We start from the raw sequence: 19,133 nt of genomic DNA, 5'->3' as shown, positions 1-19,133 counted from the left end.
TGTTTTTTCCTAACAACGTTTTTCACTGATCTGTGATCTCACAGTAAACTCTCCTTGCAGTGTCGGTATGTGGTTCCTCCCAGTGAAGACCTTTTGATTGCCCAGAGCTACACTGCAAAGCTACATTCTTTGCATTCAGATGCAGTGTGAGAGGTTTGTGGCTCCTTCACTCAGGTTATAACAGAGAGGAATAGGCTGGTGTTGCATTGCCCAAGACATTTAACATTAACGTGTAAGCACTGGCACTTTCAGGCTTTTGCTATTTTTAACTCTAAACATGCTGGTGAACCTTCTTGTAAGGCTTTTCTCAATTGCATGATTAATATTGATGGTAATACAGCAGAACAACTGTTGCCATTCTTATATTTGGTAATGCTAAACAGATATAACTTTTGATTTTAATAATAGATTAGTAAATGTTGAAATTTTTCATTGTTGTAGTTCATCTTAACTAATGTTAACAAATGGAACCTTACTGTAAATCGTTACCCCAAGACTATATAAATGCAGAGTATTCAAAACTTTATTTTTCCTAATATCCCTGTGCCACAAGTGTACATATTTGCTGTAAGGCAGTTATTCTTTGTCACATGTCTGCATTTGCATATAAATGTAAATATACAATGCAAGTACCAAAATCAAAATTTAACAATGCATACATCAAAAATCTACTTAACCAGTGTCTGTAGTTTCCCACAAGTTTAAAATGAAGTAAAAAAAAAAAAAAAAAAACAGAAGAAACTGTACAAGAAGTCTTGACATATGAAAACCAAAATATTAACAAGTATGGTTCCTGTTGACGTATTTGTAAATAGCAATATATTTTAAGGCTCGTTTCCATTTACACATTTCTGCTGCTGTGTTTGACTTATTCTCAAGACCTCTAGCTGCTTAGCTTTCATCCAGCCATCTCTAGAGAGTGTGTTCTGCCCGTGACTTAAAGACAGCAACCTGAAACAGAATACAAATTGGTATTTAATTTGCTTATGGTTAACAGAACTAGATTAGCTGGGAAAGGGCAATTAAAACTTCACCTCGCAACAACCAGCAATCTATGGAGGTCTTCCGCAGACATACTCTGTGGGTCATCTTTTCGCATTTCTACGAAATCCTCTTCTACTGCCTACAGATCAAGACCACCAAACATGAGACAAGTGCTGAATTAGGATCACCATATTAGCATACTACTCTTACCATATCTTTTTTTATGGTAGAAATTGGAAGAGAGAAGTATGCGATTCTGAATTCAGCAAATAAATCACCATAAACATATCAGACAAAATTCTGACCTTTGTGATCTCATCCGAAATGGTGTAGTTCAGGGCACGTGCCACACTCAGATAGATGCGATACTTGTTAATCTGAGATGGAACCTGCGCCACTTGCACAGCGCTCAGGTACTCCTCCAGGTTAGGTGGATTAAGGGTGGGCCGTAGGTGAATCTGACAGTCAGACTGAGAAAGCAAAGAAGAAAATCTCTTTAAATGTTGCTTTTTCTACTCTGCCATGTGTTTTCGAAACGACTGAGCTCTGATATTTGAAATTCTCATTTGTAGAAATGTCAGAAGCCATTAAAGAATCATGAAACTACCCCCAATAAACCTTTAGTGCCTTTTTAAACTTTGTTAAATAATGTGTACCGAGCTTCGTGCCATTAAATAAGTGGCTTGTCCTGCCCTCTCCCTCTAATGTCCTTGTGGTAGAGTTGCCACCATGGCAACTAGAGAGCTGACGTACAGGAATAGCACAGGACATTCCACAGGCTGTTAGCATCACAGCAAAGCCACGATAAGAGCCCATCCAGGGAGCTGACGGCAACCCTGTGGACTGTAATGGAAATATTAGGCTGTCTTTACAACTGTCTGATGGAAACAACTCCCATGGGAGAGGCATTCACCCCCAAGTCATTTTCACCTGTTGGAAATTAAGATGCCGGTCTCTCTAATTCGTCCCCAAATACACATCGGTAATATTTTAATAATAAAACACTGAAAGATACTCAGGCCTGATGTTCTTACCGGGAGGAGCGATCGGCCCTCGGATGCGATAAGCACGTTAATATTGCAGGGGAATTCCATCTGGTGGTAGTTGAAGTCGTAATCAACCTTCTGCCAGGAGATCAGGTTCCCCAGTGCAGTGATATTCTGCACACCTACACCCAGAACAGACATTATACAAAGACTTATGTCTCTGAACAACATGTAAGATAAATGCATTGATTGAACAACAGAGCAATGCAGTCTAAAAGGAAAAGGCTTCAGAAAAGGATGTTAACACTTCCTTCAAGCATGCAACTGTCTCTGACAGAGGTTGTACTGATATTAACGTAGAACGTCAAGGCTATTGATGGAGTTGGAAGCAATCCAAGTTAAAGGGGACCTATTATTCCCCTTTTTACAAGATGTAATATAAGTCTCAAGTGTCCCCAGAATGTTTCTGTAAAGTTTCAGCTTAAAATACCCCACAGATCATTTATTATAGCACGGCCTAATTATGCTCAACTTTTTTTTTTTTTTGCAAATCCTGCGTTGTACTGACCCCCGATTGCAAAGCAGTGTGGTGTTAAATGATTTGCACATTCAACAGAACAGTAACTGACATTATAGCGAGGATATAAACATGGCGGACCGTGTGTGGCTCACCCAGGGCGGGATCTATGCTAATAGGGCAGAGATCGTCACCAGTCGTGGCCAGGGCTTGGCCTAATGTGACGTCACATTAGGCAGAAAACTGGGACACCTCGTTTTGAGACAGAGACACTCTTTCTGATTCATGGGGGATTGTAAAAATAATAATGAGTGGGTAGATTTTAACCAGTGGTTGCTTACACACCAGACACAAATTTATGTTCAAAGTACACCATGTAAAAGGGAATTTTGCATAAAAGGTCCCCTTTAAGACTGCTCTGTGCCTGTTGAAAATTCAGTGAACTAATGCAATGCTCCATACATGGCAGACTGAATTGTGCCGGCTCTGACATACCACATCCCTCAGTATTGTTGAAATTGCTGAGTAAATGCATGTATGCCACCTCTGAGCAACAGTCTATGTAAAGACACCTAAATACCACTTCAGAAGCGCTTTCTGTGCCACCTCTGCAGTGTAAAATTGGCACAATAAGAACAACGAAGTCTATGCACATCTCATTATGAATAAAAAAGGCTTGTAGAAACAGAAATACATGAACATATCAAAACCACAAGCAGTCACTTCCTGACAGACACTAAACTTACTGCTCCTGAGTCCAAAAGTTTGAGAACATGATTTCTTGATTTCCTTTTACATTACACATTATTTATTCAGTAATGGACATGAATTCCTGAATGTCTCAGAATTTGTTTAGTCTCTCTCTTGTCACTGACAACAGCACTTGAGCTGCATGAACTCCTCAGGCTCATAATCATGTTCTCCAACAAAGAGCATCTTGAGCTTCAATGGAAGCAAGAACATCTGTCTGTACAGTGTCACATGATCAATGTCATTTGAACATTTCACATGAATTTTGTCAATGTTTTATTGTAATCTTACAACTGTTTATTACCATGTTCACATAATTTTCAGTAGGTATGTTTACATGCACTCATTTTTGGCAGCCCGAATTAATGCAATCTGATTTCAGAGGCTGAAAGTTGTTTTTGAAAATTCTAATAGTTAATCTAATCTAAACTTTGCAATTCAATTCACATATTAATTTAAATGTGCATTACATGTGTTTCAAACATAATTTCAACATATTTGCATTTTCTAGTCATCGCATTCAGAAATGGCGAAAGCCACTGCGAGAATTTTGTTTGTGCTTTGATGTCATACCAAAAACATGTCAAAAAAAGCTTTTATTAAGTAATAAATATGTAGCAAATATTCTGTGTCCTTTATGTAATGAAACATATGCATGTTTGTAAGATGCATATTGGCACACATAACAGCACTGTGGATGTGTGCAATATATTTTTTAATCCAAATGTATCTGAACATACTCAGATTCAAAGGTTTAAATTGCTAAAAATGCTCCTGTCAAACATCAAGATCTACTCCACCCCTTTCAATAAAATTTCAATTGAATTGATGCGTTTACATTTATAAGATAAGCCATAAATAAGATTATAAATGGATTATAGGTTGCATGTAAACATAGACTTTTGGACTCCTACTGTACATCTAGTCAGCACACTACTTTTCGCTGCTATAATCAGTGCTCTCACCTGCGGTATCCAGTTGGCCCTGCTCCAGCTGTGTCTCATCCAGAAACAGTGACGTGTTATTGGCCAGCTGAAGAATCCCACTCATCAGGCGGTTAGCCGTGTAGTCTTTCCGTGGCACCATGCGTTGGTTGTTCATATTCTGCAGGCTCATGCATAGCCTGAATGACTACCAAGAAAAGGGAATCAAGTTGAAAAGTAGTAGCAATGGCAGCTTCTATTATTAAAGTATTTAATAAATTATTTCTATAAGAGAAGTAATATAATCAAAAGATCCATCTAGATGACTTACAGATGGCACAAGCTGTTGGATGACATTGTAGAGATGCTTGGTGTATGGAGAGCTGAGAGGACAGCCACTGAGATTCAATGTGAATTTGCCCAAAGGAAGAACATCCCGTCTGCTGTATCTAAAATAAAGACACATTGCAAACTTCATAATGTCTGAAGGACTGTGGGTAACTTTGTGTAAGAAACATGTCACTCTCTTTTCTTTTTTTTATTATCTTAATACATCTGGCAAATAGGTGGAATAGGACTTTCCAAAGTATACTATATAAATGCTTAAATAAGTGCAATAAATTAAACAGGAACTGCATGCTACAGAAAGTCATACTTTCGAAATGAGAAACGTACACATTGGAGATGAGATGGAGAATGAGGTACTCTGCAGCGAGTGAATCCCCCATCAGGACATGTGTGAGGAAGGTGAGCAGCTCTGCTCTGACTGAGGCCAGTTCTCCAAGAACACAGCTTAAATCTGAAGACAGCATACACAGACATCCGAAGTCAACAATCACTGGGCTGTCACCATACAAAATGTCTATAGTCACAACAAAAAATTCACAACTCTAGCTACCAATTTTGATACCACAAAAGATATTGTAATAATATTAAATAATAATGTCACAATTTCTTAATAATTGTGTTAGTACTTGTTCAAGTACATAGTCAGAAATTAAAGAACAATGATTTTTCTCGTCAATATCTTTTAATATTGACAAGATTTTAATCTTCTTGTCAAAATAATGTCATTAATATTAAAAATGTTTGCAGCTCTATTCAACTGCATTTACACCAGTGTTGTTAGTTTACTAAAACTATTAAAAACCACTTCTCGTTAATTGAGAAAACCACTGATTTAATAAATTATTAGATGAAAAATTTAAGCCTAATTTTTTTTAGAAATGTTGCTTAAATAAGTTCAAGTGTAAGTAATAAATTAATAAAACTGAAATAGACATAAATTAAAGCTAAATAGAAATAAAAATAATAAAATGACAAAAGCACAATAAAACTACTAAAACTTTCAATTGAAAACTAAAAATATAAATGTAAATGAAAATTCAAATAATTACTAAAACTAATTTCAGTAAGGTAGCACAACACCCACCACCCAACAATTACAAGGCATTGCATCAGAAACGAATAATATACCACATTATATTAGATTAATTTGCGTAAGCGGTGTAACACAGGTTTATCCTTTCAATAGTATCCGTGTGGCAAAAGAGAAAGTGATGAAGAGTGTGATGAAAGGGGAAGGTCCAAATGCAAGTGTTCACAGGAGACGCATTTGAAACGCACGATAACAAAAACAGCATTCTCTCTTGCTCACTTGATTTCCTGGATATTGTATTAAATTTGCGGGTGTCAGGGAGGCACTATCAGTACACGGGAGACTCACAGAACTTCCGGGAGAGGTGGAATGTCTGCTATAATAGTAAATAAATAATACTAAAACAACACTGATGTACACTGCAAGACCTAATTCACTGATCCATTAGTGATGTCTTACGGTCGCCACTATTCTCCAAGGCACTAGAGGGCAGTAGAGGGTTGTTGTGCGCTAGAGGCTGGGCATACAGCATGTGCAGTCGTGGTACAAGGGATGCTGGCGGGCTGTGAACTCTTTGCTCCTCCACAGTCTCCATTCCCTCCGTGGGGTCCAGGAGTGAAGACGCCTCTCTGAAAACATGAAACAAACGACACATTACAGTTTAATCATAGAGAACCTTCTATTGCAATTACAACCATCCCAAAATCATTGCAGATTACCTTTCATCTGCAATCACACTCAAGGCAGGGTCCACAGAAAGGATGCCAAATACTTCCAGCATGTCATTCAGTTTGAAACTATCCCAGTTCTCATATACCTGCCAATTACAGAGGATGGCTGAGTTACATGGCTGTCTGTGTAGGTGGGGAACAATTCAACGGAGCAAACCATCATATTATAGCAAGCAAATTACAATGTTAACATGTGCCTGCTCAAGACAACTTGATTATAGTGTTAGTCTTAAAAGTATGCATTAAAAATGACAACCTACAAAAAAAAACTATTTAATTGAGTGTCTGTCAAGATGATGGTTTAAGAGTTTAAAATGAAGGAGCAGTTAAACCTTAACAAGGCAGGCTGGGCCCTTTTCTCCAGGCAAAGGGAAGTTGAGGTCCAGACTGGATGTGCAGTGTGACGGGGACGAGTCCTGACTGGGGGCTTTTGTCTCCTGACGCTTCGGCTCCATGTTTCCATGAGACTCAGCAGAGCTGTGAGCTCCTGTTTGAAGAGAAATATCATATTTTAAATCTTGAACATGAACCCATATGCTTGATAGATTAAAAAATGTCCACATACTCACTGGAAATTAATTTTTCAGTGAAGTTAACTTGTCCCTCTTACCTTGACTGACATCTTTCATCTGGCTTTGGGGTTGTGTGTCCATCTCATCATCTTCCTCATAGCTGCGCTTATGCCTGTTCTGGACATAGGAAGTGGAGGGCACCACTCGCGCTTGACTGGTGCCTGCGTAGCTGTTCTGCGTTGTTAAGGATAGATGAACTATCATATTGGTCAATAAGGACAAGGGAAACCACCAGTAACATGCTGTGAAAACGCTGGTAGAATCTGAAATGTAAACAAGGTAATTTTTTGGTCCATGTAAAGGATATTTCCTTGACCCACTGAGATTCTCCAGGGATGGGGACACAATAAAAGGTCTGTCTCTCTGACGTCACTGTGTTTCTTGAGTTAAAGTCCACCTGCTGATATAAAGTCCATTTGATTATGTCTATTTAAAGGCAGCTGTACAGTGCTTTTTAATGTACTTTGTCATGTCAGTTTCTCAACTACTCTCTGAGGGCATTTACATCCATGCTGTTAGGAGACACTTTAATCAGAAGAAACTTACACTGCATTGAAAGCATACATTTTTATCATTTAATGCATGTTCAGTTCGTAGGGATTCGAACCCTTGATATAAGTGTTGCTTTGCTCTACTGTTTGAGCTTAATATTCACAAGTTAATGAAAAAATAAATATTTATTAATGTTAATTGTTTTGAATCAAATTAGGGTCCATTTGACCCCAACCAACTATACAAATGAAACATTTACTCACCCCACACTCTGTGACATCTTTGTATTTTCCACATTTCACCTGCTGTGAGTAAGGTTTAAAGTTTAGAAATGATTCAAACAGAAAATAGGTGGTAAAAAGAATTAATAGACTATATTTATGTATACCATTGTGTTTGAGAAAAAAAAAAAGTGCGAATGGATTTTTAATCAGACAGGATTAGTAGTACTTACTTTAGAGTTTGATGTGGGATCATTTATCTCATAAACACCCATGAAAAATTCTGGGTCAAACATATCTTGGACCATGCAACGGAATTTCACAAGACTATTAGGCTTCATGTAGTGCAGGGGAACATCATTCAGAGATGGGACCTAGAGAAAACAGCAGATGAATGACAGCAAAGTCAGCAAACGGATGAACTTGAGGACTGATCCCTCATTAAAATATTAATTTTCTAGCTAATAATTATAAGAACCCGAGAATACTCAGGCCGATATGCATGTCAAATGAATCGGTCTTTTGCATAATATCGATGTCATCTGTCAAAACAACCCGCTCCTCATATCAGTAACGTTACAAAGTTGACTGACCACTATCCTAATGTAAGCACGTAATTAATTTTCTTCTGCAAGAATACTGCACTAAGCTATTAGTGTGTCAAAATACTAAAAATACTAGAACAGATACGATTTTAACAGTCAACACGTTAGTTACCCATGCGCGAGCATCGTTTAGTTTCAATTTCTCTTTGAAATACTCCACAACTTTCTTCTCCCAGTCTGGACTGGAGTGACTCTGGGCTGTAGGAAGTCAAAACACAATAACACAAAAGCAGTGAAATTCAGGTCAGTACATGTAAACTTTAAAAATCATAGCAAATAATGACGATCACATGCTCCTCTTCAAACAGTATTAGTAGGAAATACACAGTTTGACTGCTGCTTCTTACCGAACATCTCATCAACAATACCCAGTGGATTATTGATCCAGTCGTGAACCGTAGGCATTGCTGCAGGATTAAGAAACTCACAAAAGTTAAAACTTAATACTCCTTTAACAAGAACTACAACATGCACGTTCCAGAGTTCAGCGCCGCACAATACACCGTGGCGGGAAAATTGCGTCATAAAAACTACCATGTGACCACGGCGGATGTTCGCTTCGCTCCCCTGTCAAGAAGACTAGACAGTAGTTCACCGAGATGTACAGTAGCTTTAGTAAACAAATTAGTAATGGGTCAAACCCTTTTTACAAACAGTGTGCAATAATCATTGTTATATTAAAGTTATATTATATTTTACAAATCGATCGTCATATTTGAATACTGTATATTCTGTTTTTTGCACTATATGATTTAACTATATTTTGTTTACCTTGTACTTTTTTTGTGCCATTGCCTGAAATAAATGGAAAAAAAGTAAATATTGAATATTTGTATATAAAAATATATAATAAATACGTAAAATTAATTTATAATATATTAATAATAAAAAATTAGTTATGTTAAAGTACCAAGATGAATTCAGAGTGTTTCCATAAAACTCTGCTTGAAATTGAGCATTTATTCATCCATTTAAGTAAGAAGTTCTTGTACATGCTTGTACATGTTTTAAATGAATATTTATTAACGTTTTAAAAGTCCTTTTGCTTCCTAGCATAACAACTGGTTTTAAAAGAAAAACGATCGACGTTGTTTGTCGTTGATTACTTTTGCCTCAGGACGTCAACGTGACGCTAATCTGTATATCATGCACTAGGCATCAGAGTTAGAATACCGTATGAACCTTTCAGACTATCAATGAAGCAAAGGTCTGTGAAAATCCAGAGAACCCCTTTATCTCTACAGTGACGAACCAGGAAGTGTTGTAGAAAAAAGCTCTGCCTGTTCCGACTGGAGGACAAGCTACGTGTAATTTTTGATTGAAAATGGCTGATAGGAAAGCCAATAACATCCCTAGCAGCAGCTCAAATCTGCTGTTTTCAGGAGCACCGGAGTTCAATTTCAGCCTGCCGTTCCTGCCAGTCAGTCAGGCCACCGGCCCGGCGGTTTTATCAGGAGGTGAGCTTATAAAGTCTTCAAATGAGCTGCTTTAGTGGCTAGTGATGTTAGCTTTCCTCTGTTTTTCAGCTCAAAGGTCTCTTCTCTTTATGATAAATAGATCATGCTTTCTGTAAGATTATTTCACTCTTAAATCCAGTAAACAGAGGTTCCCGTTTTTACTGATGTCAAATATTTTATGAATTTTGTATTGATTTTATTTGCTTAATTAGTAAAGGAGAACAGTTGACGTTACACTTGCTTTTATATACAGGGCAAATATGTTCTAAACGGTAACATTTTCAGTGTGAAATTAATCACATTTCTTTGCTGTGTTCTTAACTCAAAACTGCCGTTAGTCTTCATCAAAATTATGAGATTGCATTGCATTGTCACTCACTGTCCCTAAAACCACCTGTCATCACACCAAAACGTAATTTAAATGACATTATATAGTAGCCTATAGGAACACAGAATTATACATTTGTGTCTTTTTCAGAACCATTACTTTACTGCTATATCCAGAAATAAGGACAAGGTTCATTTAAAAAAAATGTTATGTGCATTTTCCCCATATTCTCCAACTCTTTATAAACACTGTCAGATATTTATGAAAACATTATTAAAATCAAGCAAATATCAAAGTCAGTCTTCAATCATTTTTATTTTCATTTATTTTAATAAAAAATACATTTATTTTCATTTTGAGGGTTTCTGTTAATGCAGGGCGACCAATTAAATCCAGGGAAGTATTTATTATAGCCTGAGTGCACTCTGATTATTCATTTATTTTTTTAAAAATGAAAATAAAATGCTTACCATTGATGATATGCTTTTTTTTATTATAATCTAACCAACCGATTATATTATGTTTCTCTATGTTATAAATACTAATATATTTATTAATATTTTATATTAATATTATAAACTATAAATTTGCTTTGCATTTCTTTATATCATCCTCTGTAAAGATGATGCCAGTGAAGTTGGAGAAGAAGACAGTTTTCTTGGTCAGACGTCATCAGCAGCTCCTCAGGCCTCCACGTTCAATTATTTCCAAAGCGTCACCAACAGCAGCGACCCGTTTGCTTCTATTGGGCAACAGCCATGCCCTCCTCCAGCCGCCACTGTCGTTCCATCAACAACTGGCCCGTCGCCTGTATCCATTGCAGCTAGTCTGCCTCTGAACCCGCCAGTATCTCACATGAACCCCAGTCAGCAGTATGGCAGTGTTCCTAATCAGACCCCTGTGCGTACATACACTCCTCCGCCTAATGCACCGACTCCTCCTCCGCAGAGCACCCAGCAGTCCTATAATCCATACCGGCACACAGCTGCCAGTAGCAAAGCTAATCCCTATCTCATGGCTCCTGAAATACAGCAGCAGACCCCCAGCCAAACACCCCAGCATCTAAACCCCTATTCTCAGGCGATACCTGCTCCCTCGTTCCAGACTCCACCCACGTTCCAGACTCCACCCACAGTGTTCAACAAGGTTGGTCATGTAATGCCATCTTTGTCTTTAAATCAATATGAGCTTATAGTAATAAGAAGGATTTTACTCAAAATATCATCTGCTGCTATTATCAGAGTTGTTAGAGTGTGCATTAGAAATGCATGCTATATTGTATCATATTGGTTGTCGGCCCTTATTAGAGATATTTTGTTTTGTTTGTATTGGTATCAATTGATATTTGATTTATATCAGCCGATGTTGATATTAAATTGTTGATGCTATCATGCTAAATTCCTATATTTTACATTTAGATTACCTTTGCCATCATCTAATGCTCACTTAAAGTTCATCTTTAAAAACACTAATAATACAATAACATCAAATAAAATCATATTTTTTCATACTGCACAATACAGTGTTATTTTAGTATTTAGTATTAGTAATATTTTGAATTATTATATTTTTTATTTAGTTTTAGTCATTTTAGTACTTCAACTTAAAATTATTTCACTTATTTCACTCTTATTTCATCCTATCATATTTTATTTTAGCTATATATATATACAGTAACATTTAGTATTTTATATATATATATATATATTTAACTTTTTTTAAAAAGGGATTGCACTTTGTCCTGATACTGTTTTGCTATTCCCCAGCCTCCCCCAACACAGATTCCTCCGCCCCCTGCAACGACAAGCATGGCTGGACCGTTAGTCCCTGCCAATTCAATGGTGCCATACACATATAATGTTTATGAACCTGTACAACATCACTGGTTCTACTGTAAACAAGTGGAGTCAAAGATGGTCTGGCTTCCCTTTAGTATTCTGGATTCCATTCGCTTGGAAGAGACGTTCAACTCTGGTAAGACAGGGAGTGTTTTCATGGCAGAAAATTTTTACAAGACGCTGACAAAATTTTGGCATTAGTTCTCTAACTTAGGAAGTATGGAGCCTGCATGTTTACTTTTAAAGTAACTAAATTGAATGAATGTTAGGCTAAATGCCTCTGTCACTGTAACTTAATTTGTTTGAGATGAACTGATTTAAAAGTGTTTTTCTATGTATGCTAAGAGCATGTGGCCACTCTTAGTCTATTTCACAACATAGTCACTTCGCAATCTGTTGCTTCAGTTCAGCCAGATCCAGAGAATGTGATTGTGTGTACGGACGGAGGGCGCTATGACGTGCAGCTGTACGACCGCACACGGACCTCTGTGTACTGGGAGGAAGAGCCCACCGAGGTCCGCCGTTGTTCCTGGTTCTACAAAGGAGACGCAGACAGTCGCTTCATCCCATATTCAGAAGAATTCAGTGAGAAGCTGGAGGTTTGTGCTTCCCTATACTTTTTTTCTCATCAGTATTCAGAACAGGCTTTTAGGATGACATTTTAACTGCTCATTGTTGTCTGCTGTAAACAGGTCGAATATAAGAAAGCTGTTACCACTAATCAGTGGCATCGACGACTGGAATTCCCATCTGGTGAGACCATCGTAATGCACAATCCAAAGGTACAACTTTTTGAAATGCTCAAAAGGCAGTTTTCAACTAAAAACGGAAAACTTTTTATGCATTTTGGCCATTTATTTACACAACAACAGTGTTTTGAGGAGCATGAAAATGCTAACTTTTGAAGACGGGTTTCAAAGTGCAAGTTTTTCAAAAAGATCCAGTTTTGGTCTTGTGTAAATTACAAAAACGTGAATTTGTGAAAACGGTGAGGTCATGCGCATGCGTATTACATGTTCAGTCTATTGACCTTATTCACAGCAGCGCCATCTTTGTTTTTTAACGGGAATGAAAGCGAGGCTGTGAGGGAGACATGCATCTTTTCAGTGGGTTGTACTGTTATTTAATGTGCTTTTGGATTGTTTTGCTGACGAAACACTGAAAAAATATCTTTCCAAGACAAAATTTCGGTAGACAAAATATGAGGTGTGGAAAATTATAAGTGATCTAGGAGCTTTATACAACTTTTTATAGCGGATTCCATTGAAAGCACGGTAAATCTATCCCTCACAGCCTCGCTTCCATACCTGTCAGGGCGCTGCTCTGGTCTATAGGTGGGCAGTGTTTCTTTACAAAATGACATTGCCAACTACTGGCCTGGCATGCATAATACAGCATTTTTAGTCATTTTCGTGGATCAGTGTGAACGGGGATTGTCATCTGTACACGGAAAAACGCGAAGGAAAAATGTTTCTGGTTTTAATACATCGTTGTCATGCAAACGTATCATTAGAATAGACACTAGATATAGTAAACACTTTTTCTTGTAGCTTAAATGATTGTTTGGTTCCTCAGGTGATTGTGCAGTTTCAGCCGTCCGCCATGCCTGATGAGTGGGGCACGACACAGGACGGTCAGACCCGACCTCGGGTTGTCAAGAGGGGTGTGGACGATGATCAAGATGAAGTTCCTGATGGTAAATCGGTCTTTTGTTCTCATTTTCTCACTAAAGCCAGACAAAAAATAAGTGATTTTGTTTTGCTTTCTCACTTTAAAATCCCCCAAGTTTCAAAATACAACTTGTCAAACAGCCTTCAAACTCAAGATTCTTCGGTATTATTTGATGGTGAATGCATAGCATGGCAGATTCACTGAAGAAAATGGTCTTTTCCTGTCTAGGCGAGATGGCTCAGGTGGATCATCTGGTGTTTATGGTGCATGGCATCGGCCCCGTCTGTGACCTGAGGTTCAGAAGCATGGTGGAGTGTGGTATGTGTTACGCAAGTTGTGAATACAGTTTTCTAAGGATTTAGCCAAACACTTTCAGTAAAAACGAATCCTACTGTTTTGATGTGAATTCTTGAACACAATATATTGCGCTTCAGTCAAACTCTGTTTGTGTGTTTGCAGTGGATGACTTCCGCAGTGTGTCCTTGAAGTTGTTGCAGAGTCATTTTAAGAAGGCTCGTGATGATCATGTCATTAGTCGTGTGGAGTTTTTGCCTGTGCATTGGCACACGGCTCTGCACGGTGACGCTACAGGGGTTGACAGGTAGAGACACAACCTTCAGCCACATTCACTGGAAGTCTTACTTGGGCGCTCTATATTAGGCCTAAAACTAATGTTCCCGTTTTTGCTTTTGCTGATTACTTTATTTTGTACTGACCCTTCAGCCACCAATATATCATTTAAATATAAATATAATATATTGTCAATTCTATTCAAAATATACATTACTGTTCAAAAGTTTGTCTTTTTTTTGTGTGTTTTTTTAAGAAATTAATACTTTTATTCAGCAAGGATGCCTTAAGGCCAACTCATACCGCACTGACAAACAGCAACAGACACTTGGCCGTTTTTTTTTTTTTTTTTACATCAGTGTGTTACCCATGTCGGAGTCTGTTGGCGTCTGTCCGAGCTTGATTTGATCAAATTGTGATCAAGGAGTAATTTTAAATTGTAATAATATTTCACAATATTGCTTTTTTTACTGTATTTTTGATCATATCTTATCCCTCTCTGGAAAAAAAAACAGAAACTGGTTGGTCAGAAAGTTTTTTTTTTTTTTTTTTTTAAGGGTTATTGAAAAATAATTCTCATTCCCCTCATTTGGTGCTCCAATGAACTTGAAATCTCTATACATTTTTGCCCAAATTATGTTGTCTGTTATATCATAAACGTTTTGTTTTGTAATTTAGTTCTTTCTGTCTTTTACATTTTGAATCATGTAGGAGGATAAAGAAGATTACTTTGCCCAGCACAGGTCGTTTGCGTCACTTCACTAATGAAACCCTTTTAGACGTGCTTTTCTACAACAGCCCAACCTACTGTCAGACCATTATGGACACCGTGGCTTTTGAGATCAACCGCTTACACACACTATTCATGGAAAGAAACCCAGACTTCAAAGGCAGAGTGTCCGTGTCTGGACACAGCTTGGGTGAGAATCCTTTCCTTTGATTAAGATAAAGCTTGAACTACAGTGATGCACTATTAGAGTACATTTAGTGTTTAACAACACCATGTATTGAACTAAACTAGTATTACAAATTTCTTTCAATTTATTATTTCCCCTAATCTATAGGCTCTTTGATACTTTTTGACCTGCTGTCCAATCAGAAGGTCTGCTCACCTTTATCAGGTCCAGTAACCAATGGAAATGCTCCGCTTAATGTGAAACAGGTATCAGTACATTTTGGATGAGGATGAACTTAAAATGCTGCACATTAATTGAAGTAGTATTATGGCGTGTTCTGTTTATGGCATCCCTGGAACACACAACCTTTATGGGTGTTTAAGATGACCTTATTTTAATTATTATAGGGAATTGCCGTCGTCCAGGCCAATGAAGTGGTTACTGTAGCGGCTGCTGAGGAAGAGGCCAAAGAGGAAGAAGAAGAGATTGGCAACCTGTCATCTGTTCTGGAGATGCTGAGTTTGTCTGAGTATCTGAGCACCTTTGAAACTGAGAGGATTGATATTGAGTCTCTGGTGAGAGCATTTTAAATGAGTTTTTACACCTTTTATATTAAAACAATAAGCAACTCATCACTGCTATTCCTCTATCTCTATTACAGCTGTTATGCACAATAGATGACCTAAAGGAAATGGGTATTCCTCTGGGGCCACGTAAAAAACTTGCCAACTTTGTCAAAGAGAAGTCTGCAAAACAGGCAAATTTTCAGTTTTTTGCATCAGGTTTTCATTTGTCCATTCTGATGTGATGCTTTGAAACACATTTTCTTCTCGACAGGCTGCACGAAAGGCTGTGAAAGAGAAAACTGTAGAAAAAGAGGAACCAAAAGAGACCCAACTTCCCGTCCAGACAGAGCCCACACCAGATCCTTCCATCAGCAAACTGCCAGTGGGAAGGAACATGTCCTCAATCCATGTAGATTACAACTATTTCGAAATAGGCACAGGACAGGTAAAGCTTGAATTTACACCGTCCCAAATTGATCTATGGACCAAGATGATTGAATGAAGGTCATTTAGTCACAAGCTGATTGTGGGTCTGAAACGTGAATATGCTCTGCAATCTTGGATGTTCTCCTCCAGGTGTCGGTGGTGTATCATGCTCTAGACTTTGAACCGGTGAATTTCTTTGCTCTCGGCTCTCCCATCGGGATGTTTCTGACAGTACGTGGGGTGGAGAAAATTGAAGAGTCTTACCAGCTTCCCACCTGCAAAGGGTTCTTCAATATCTATCATCCAGTGAGTTGTGTCTTAGATCGTCAACTGCTTCTCTACAGCTGCATCTGATCTTTTGGAAATCATGTGGTTTACAACTAAAGTGTCAGTGTAAATGAAGAATAATGAACACGATTTGTAAATTTAACATTCTCAGTGTTGCTAATACATTAATGATATTGTGTTCTCAGTTGGATCCAGTTGCATACAGGATTGAACCCATGATCTTACCAGACGTTGAATTGGAACCGGTTTTGATCCCTCATCATAAAGGGAGGAAGAGGCTTCATCTCGGTATGTATTAAACACAAGGTTCGTACGGTCATTAAAAACCTGGAAAAGTCATGGATTTTTAAAATAGCAATTTTCAGGCCTGGAAAAGTTTTGGAAAAAGGAATAAACCCAGAAAGTTTTAGGAAAGGTATGGAAGTCTTTTTTCAAAATATTTAAATAATAGGATATATGTTTAAGTGATAATATTGGTTAAACAAACTACAGTACATAACGTTAATTCAATTTTGTTTTGCAGCAATGAGCATTATAACCAATCACATGCATTTCTGTTGAGCTTATGATTGTGATGGCCAATCAGAGGCGTTCAGATTAGTCATCGCTGAAACGAATAGTAAATAATAAAATAAATGTTTATTTTGTATTAAACCACATAGCTTGTCATAAATTAGTTAAGATGTGCTGTGATTTGAAATTTGAATATGGATTTTTATTCTTATTTTACATGTATACACAGACGTTTCATGGAACGTTAGGTCATGAATATTTGCCTCAAAAGTCATGGAAATTTATTGGAAGAAATGTGTATGAACCCTATTGACAATTTCTTTGCATTTTATACAGTTAAAAAAATATATTTATTTTATTATAAATTAATTATTAATCATTTATTATAGTTATTTAAATAATTAATTATTATTATTTTAAAAATAATGAGTAAATTGTACAGGACAAACGTTTCTGGTGTTGATCAAGCAAAGAAAAGTTAAAAAATAAATGAGCATTATTGTAATTTAAATGTAAATGTAACTAATAGAATGCATTAATTTTCTTGTTTACAACATTTCTTTTTTTGTGTCTTTCATCCAGAATTAAAAGAGAGTTTATCCAGGATGGGCTCTGACTTAAAGCACGGCTTCATCAGCTCTCTGAAGACTGCTTGGCAGACTCTGAATGAGTTTGCTCGTGCTCACACCTCTTCTGCTCAACTGCACGAACAGCTCGCCATGGTTGCCAGTCAGATCAAAGCACAAGAGGAAATGCAGGAAGGGGAAGGTGAGTCACCCACAATGCATATCCTTTAAGTGTCATCAGTTTACTGTGCACACTTCAACGCAAACTGAATCTCAATGTTTGTTTGCAGAGGAGGGTAAGATGGTTGAGAGTCCAGAGCCTCAGAAGGAAGAGGAGACGCATGTAAAAGTGGGCCTGCTGAATGGAGGGAATCGCATTGACTACGTCCTGCAAGAGAAACCCATCGAGAGCTTTAACGAATACCTGTTCGCACTCCAGAGTCATCTGTGTTACTGGTATGTGATCTTCCATAACAATATCATTATGTAATTGTATTATTGTCATTTTGTGAAATACAGTAAAGACTCTTTTGTCTCTGTCCTCAGGGAATCTGAAGATACAGCTCTGCTGCTTCTCAAGGAAATTTATAAGTCCATGGATGTACGGCCAGATCATCCAATGCATTAATGTAATGGGTCTCTAAAACTCCTTATACATCAGAAATCATATTGCTTTGAAGATAAATAAATATTTTAAACAGTTTTCAACTCTTCAACTGGGACTGTCCCAGTAGTTTTTGTTATTTTATTTTCCTGTAGTCTGTTGTATAAAATGAATACACTTGTATTATTCCATGTGTCTTAAATTAAGAAATGAATAGTGGATTTCAATACCACTGCAACAGTTTAAAATAAAATTTTTATAGCTTATAGAGCTGCAAGTTTGTGTGCAATTGCAAATGGAATCAAATGGTATTAACAAACTTTATCTAGAGTTAGAAAAGGAATATTGATTATGCTGTGTAAAAACTACAACCAAGAATCAAAATAAACTGAACTATTAGTAGCGGTCGTTGCTCTTGCTTGTTATAGTTATGTTAAAGTTATTTTCTGTAAATTGGTATAATTGAGTAAACTGATATTTACTGGTTTTTTGGAAGCAAAATGTATGACAGAACTGCTGGCAATCAAATAGCAGGTCTATGTTTCAAGGTTCACACTGCTGCATCACTTCCCAGAAGTCCTAAAAGAGTTTGTTGATTACGATCAAGCATCTAATCGCACACCTTCATGGTTTATTTTAGGGACAAACATTAAAAATAGCTTGTTGTATTTCTTTTATTTGTTTTAGAAAATGAGCAATGGAACTCAACATCCTGATCAATTTGAGGCTTTACAATAGATAGCAAAGGTTATTTTCAATCTACTAGCCAATGGAATACATAATGTCCTCAGCAACAGTTTAGTCAGAGAAATGTTGTAGGTAGTTCAGTTTTTTTAATACCTCAACATTGACTATATACCACAGATTCATTTCAAAGTGGTTGCAGCGGCCAAAGCATTTAGATCCTGTTTTTATAGCACTGACCAGTCCTCACACATGGTGCAAAGTAAAAGTTTGACACATGCATCAAAATGCATTTCAGGTCCATGCTATCTCACACAGCAAAGACATGGAAGACTTGGGGAAAAGTCTGAATACTGTTCCAGCAGACACATGACCTACAGTACAAATCCAGCAAGTTTAACTGCATCCACACGTGGATGATTGTCCTTTTTAGCAATGTATCTCCCTTTTTATCACAGCGCACCGATTTTCAACAGAAATAATTAGTGCTGATTAATCAAAAGTTTGTGTGCATATTTACACACACACAAATTACATATTTACACATTTTTATGCTAGACGCAATTA

General features: G+C 37.3%; 2 protein-coding genes across 3 annotated transcripts; one reads left to right on the top strand and one right to left on the bottom strand.

Moving 5' to 3' along the window:
* Positions 1-824: 824 nt before the first annotated feature.
* On the bottom strand, positions 825-8,711 carry mcmbp (minichromosome maintenance complex binding protein; the record flags this gene model as incomplete). Of its 2 annotated transcripts, none has more annotated exons than XM_079855187.1 (16): positions 8,507-8,711; positions 8,272-8,357; positions 7,788-7,928; positions 7,597-7,638; positions 7,149-7,238; positions 6,880-7,012; positions 6,602-6,756; positions 6,258-6,355; positions 5,998-6,167; positions 4,836-4,959; positions 4,492-4,609; positions 4,203-4,368; positions 2,019-2,152; positions 1,290-1,454; positions 1,035-1,123; positions 825-951 (listed from the first exon to the last, which is right to left on the bottom strand). In XM_079855187.1, exons 1-16 carry the CDS (start codon positions 8,694-8,696, stop codon positions 825-827), a joined length of 2,028 nt encoding a protein of 675 aa, XP_079711313.1. In that variant the 5' UTR covers positions 8,697-8,711. The 2 variants fall into 2 exon arrangements, with proteins under 2 accessions (XP_079711313.1, XP_079711312.1); XM_079855186.1 differs by having other exon boundaries at positions 7,149-7,241; positions 8,507-8,710.
* A 693-nt stretch (positions 8,712-9,404) lies between these two features.
* Positions 9,405-18,283, top strand: sec23ip (SEC23 interacting protein). The gene is made up of 18 exons (XM_079855175.1): positions 9,405-9,616; positions 10,567-11,090; positions 11,711-11,918; positions 12,188-12,381; positions 12,475-12,564; positions 13,358-13,478; positions 13,682-13,771; positions 13,913-14,054; positions 14,735-14,943; positions 15,088-15,185; positions 15,327-15,494; positions 15,581-15,676; positions 15,757-15,930; positions 16,062-16,217; positions 16,385-16,487; positions 17,295-17,480; positions 17,569-17,734; positions 17,825-18,283. The coding sequence occupies exons 1-18, from the start codon at positions 9,484-9,486 to the stop codon at positions 17,904-17,906; spliced, it is 2,940 nt and encodes a 979-aa protein (XP_079711301.1). The 5' UTR covers positions 9,405-9,483; the 3' UTR covers positions 17,907-18,283.
* Positions 18,284-19,133: the final 850 nt, after the last annotated feature.

This window comes from Squalius cephalus (genome assembly GCF_949319135.1).
Source record: "Squalius cephalus genome assembly, chromosome: 21".
Lineage (NCBI taxonomy): Eukaryota > Metazoa > Chordata > Actinopteri > Cypriniformes > Leuciscidae > Squalius > Squalius cephalus.
The sequence above is the reverse complement of the archived record's forward strand: the minus strand, read 5'-3'. Positions and strand labels throughout refer to the sequence as shown.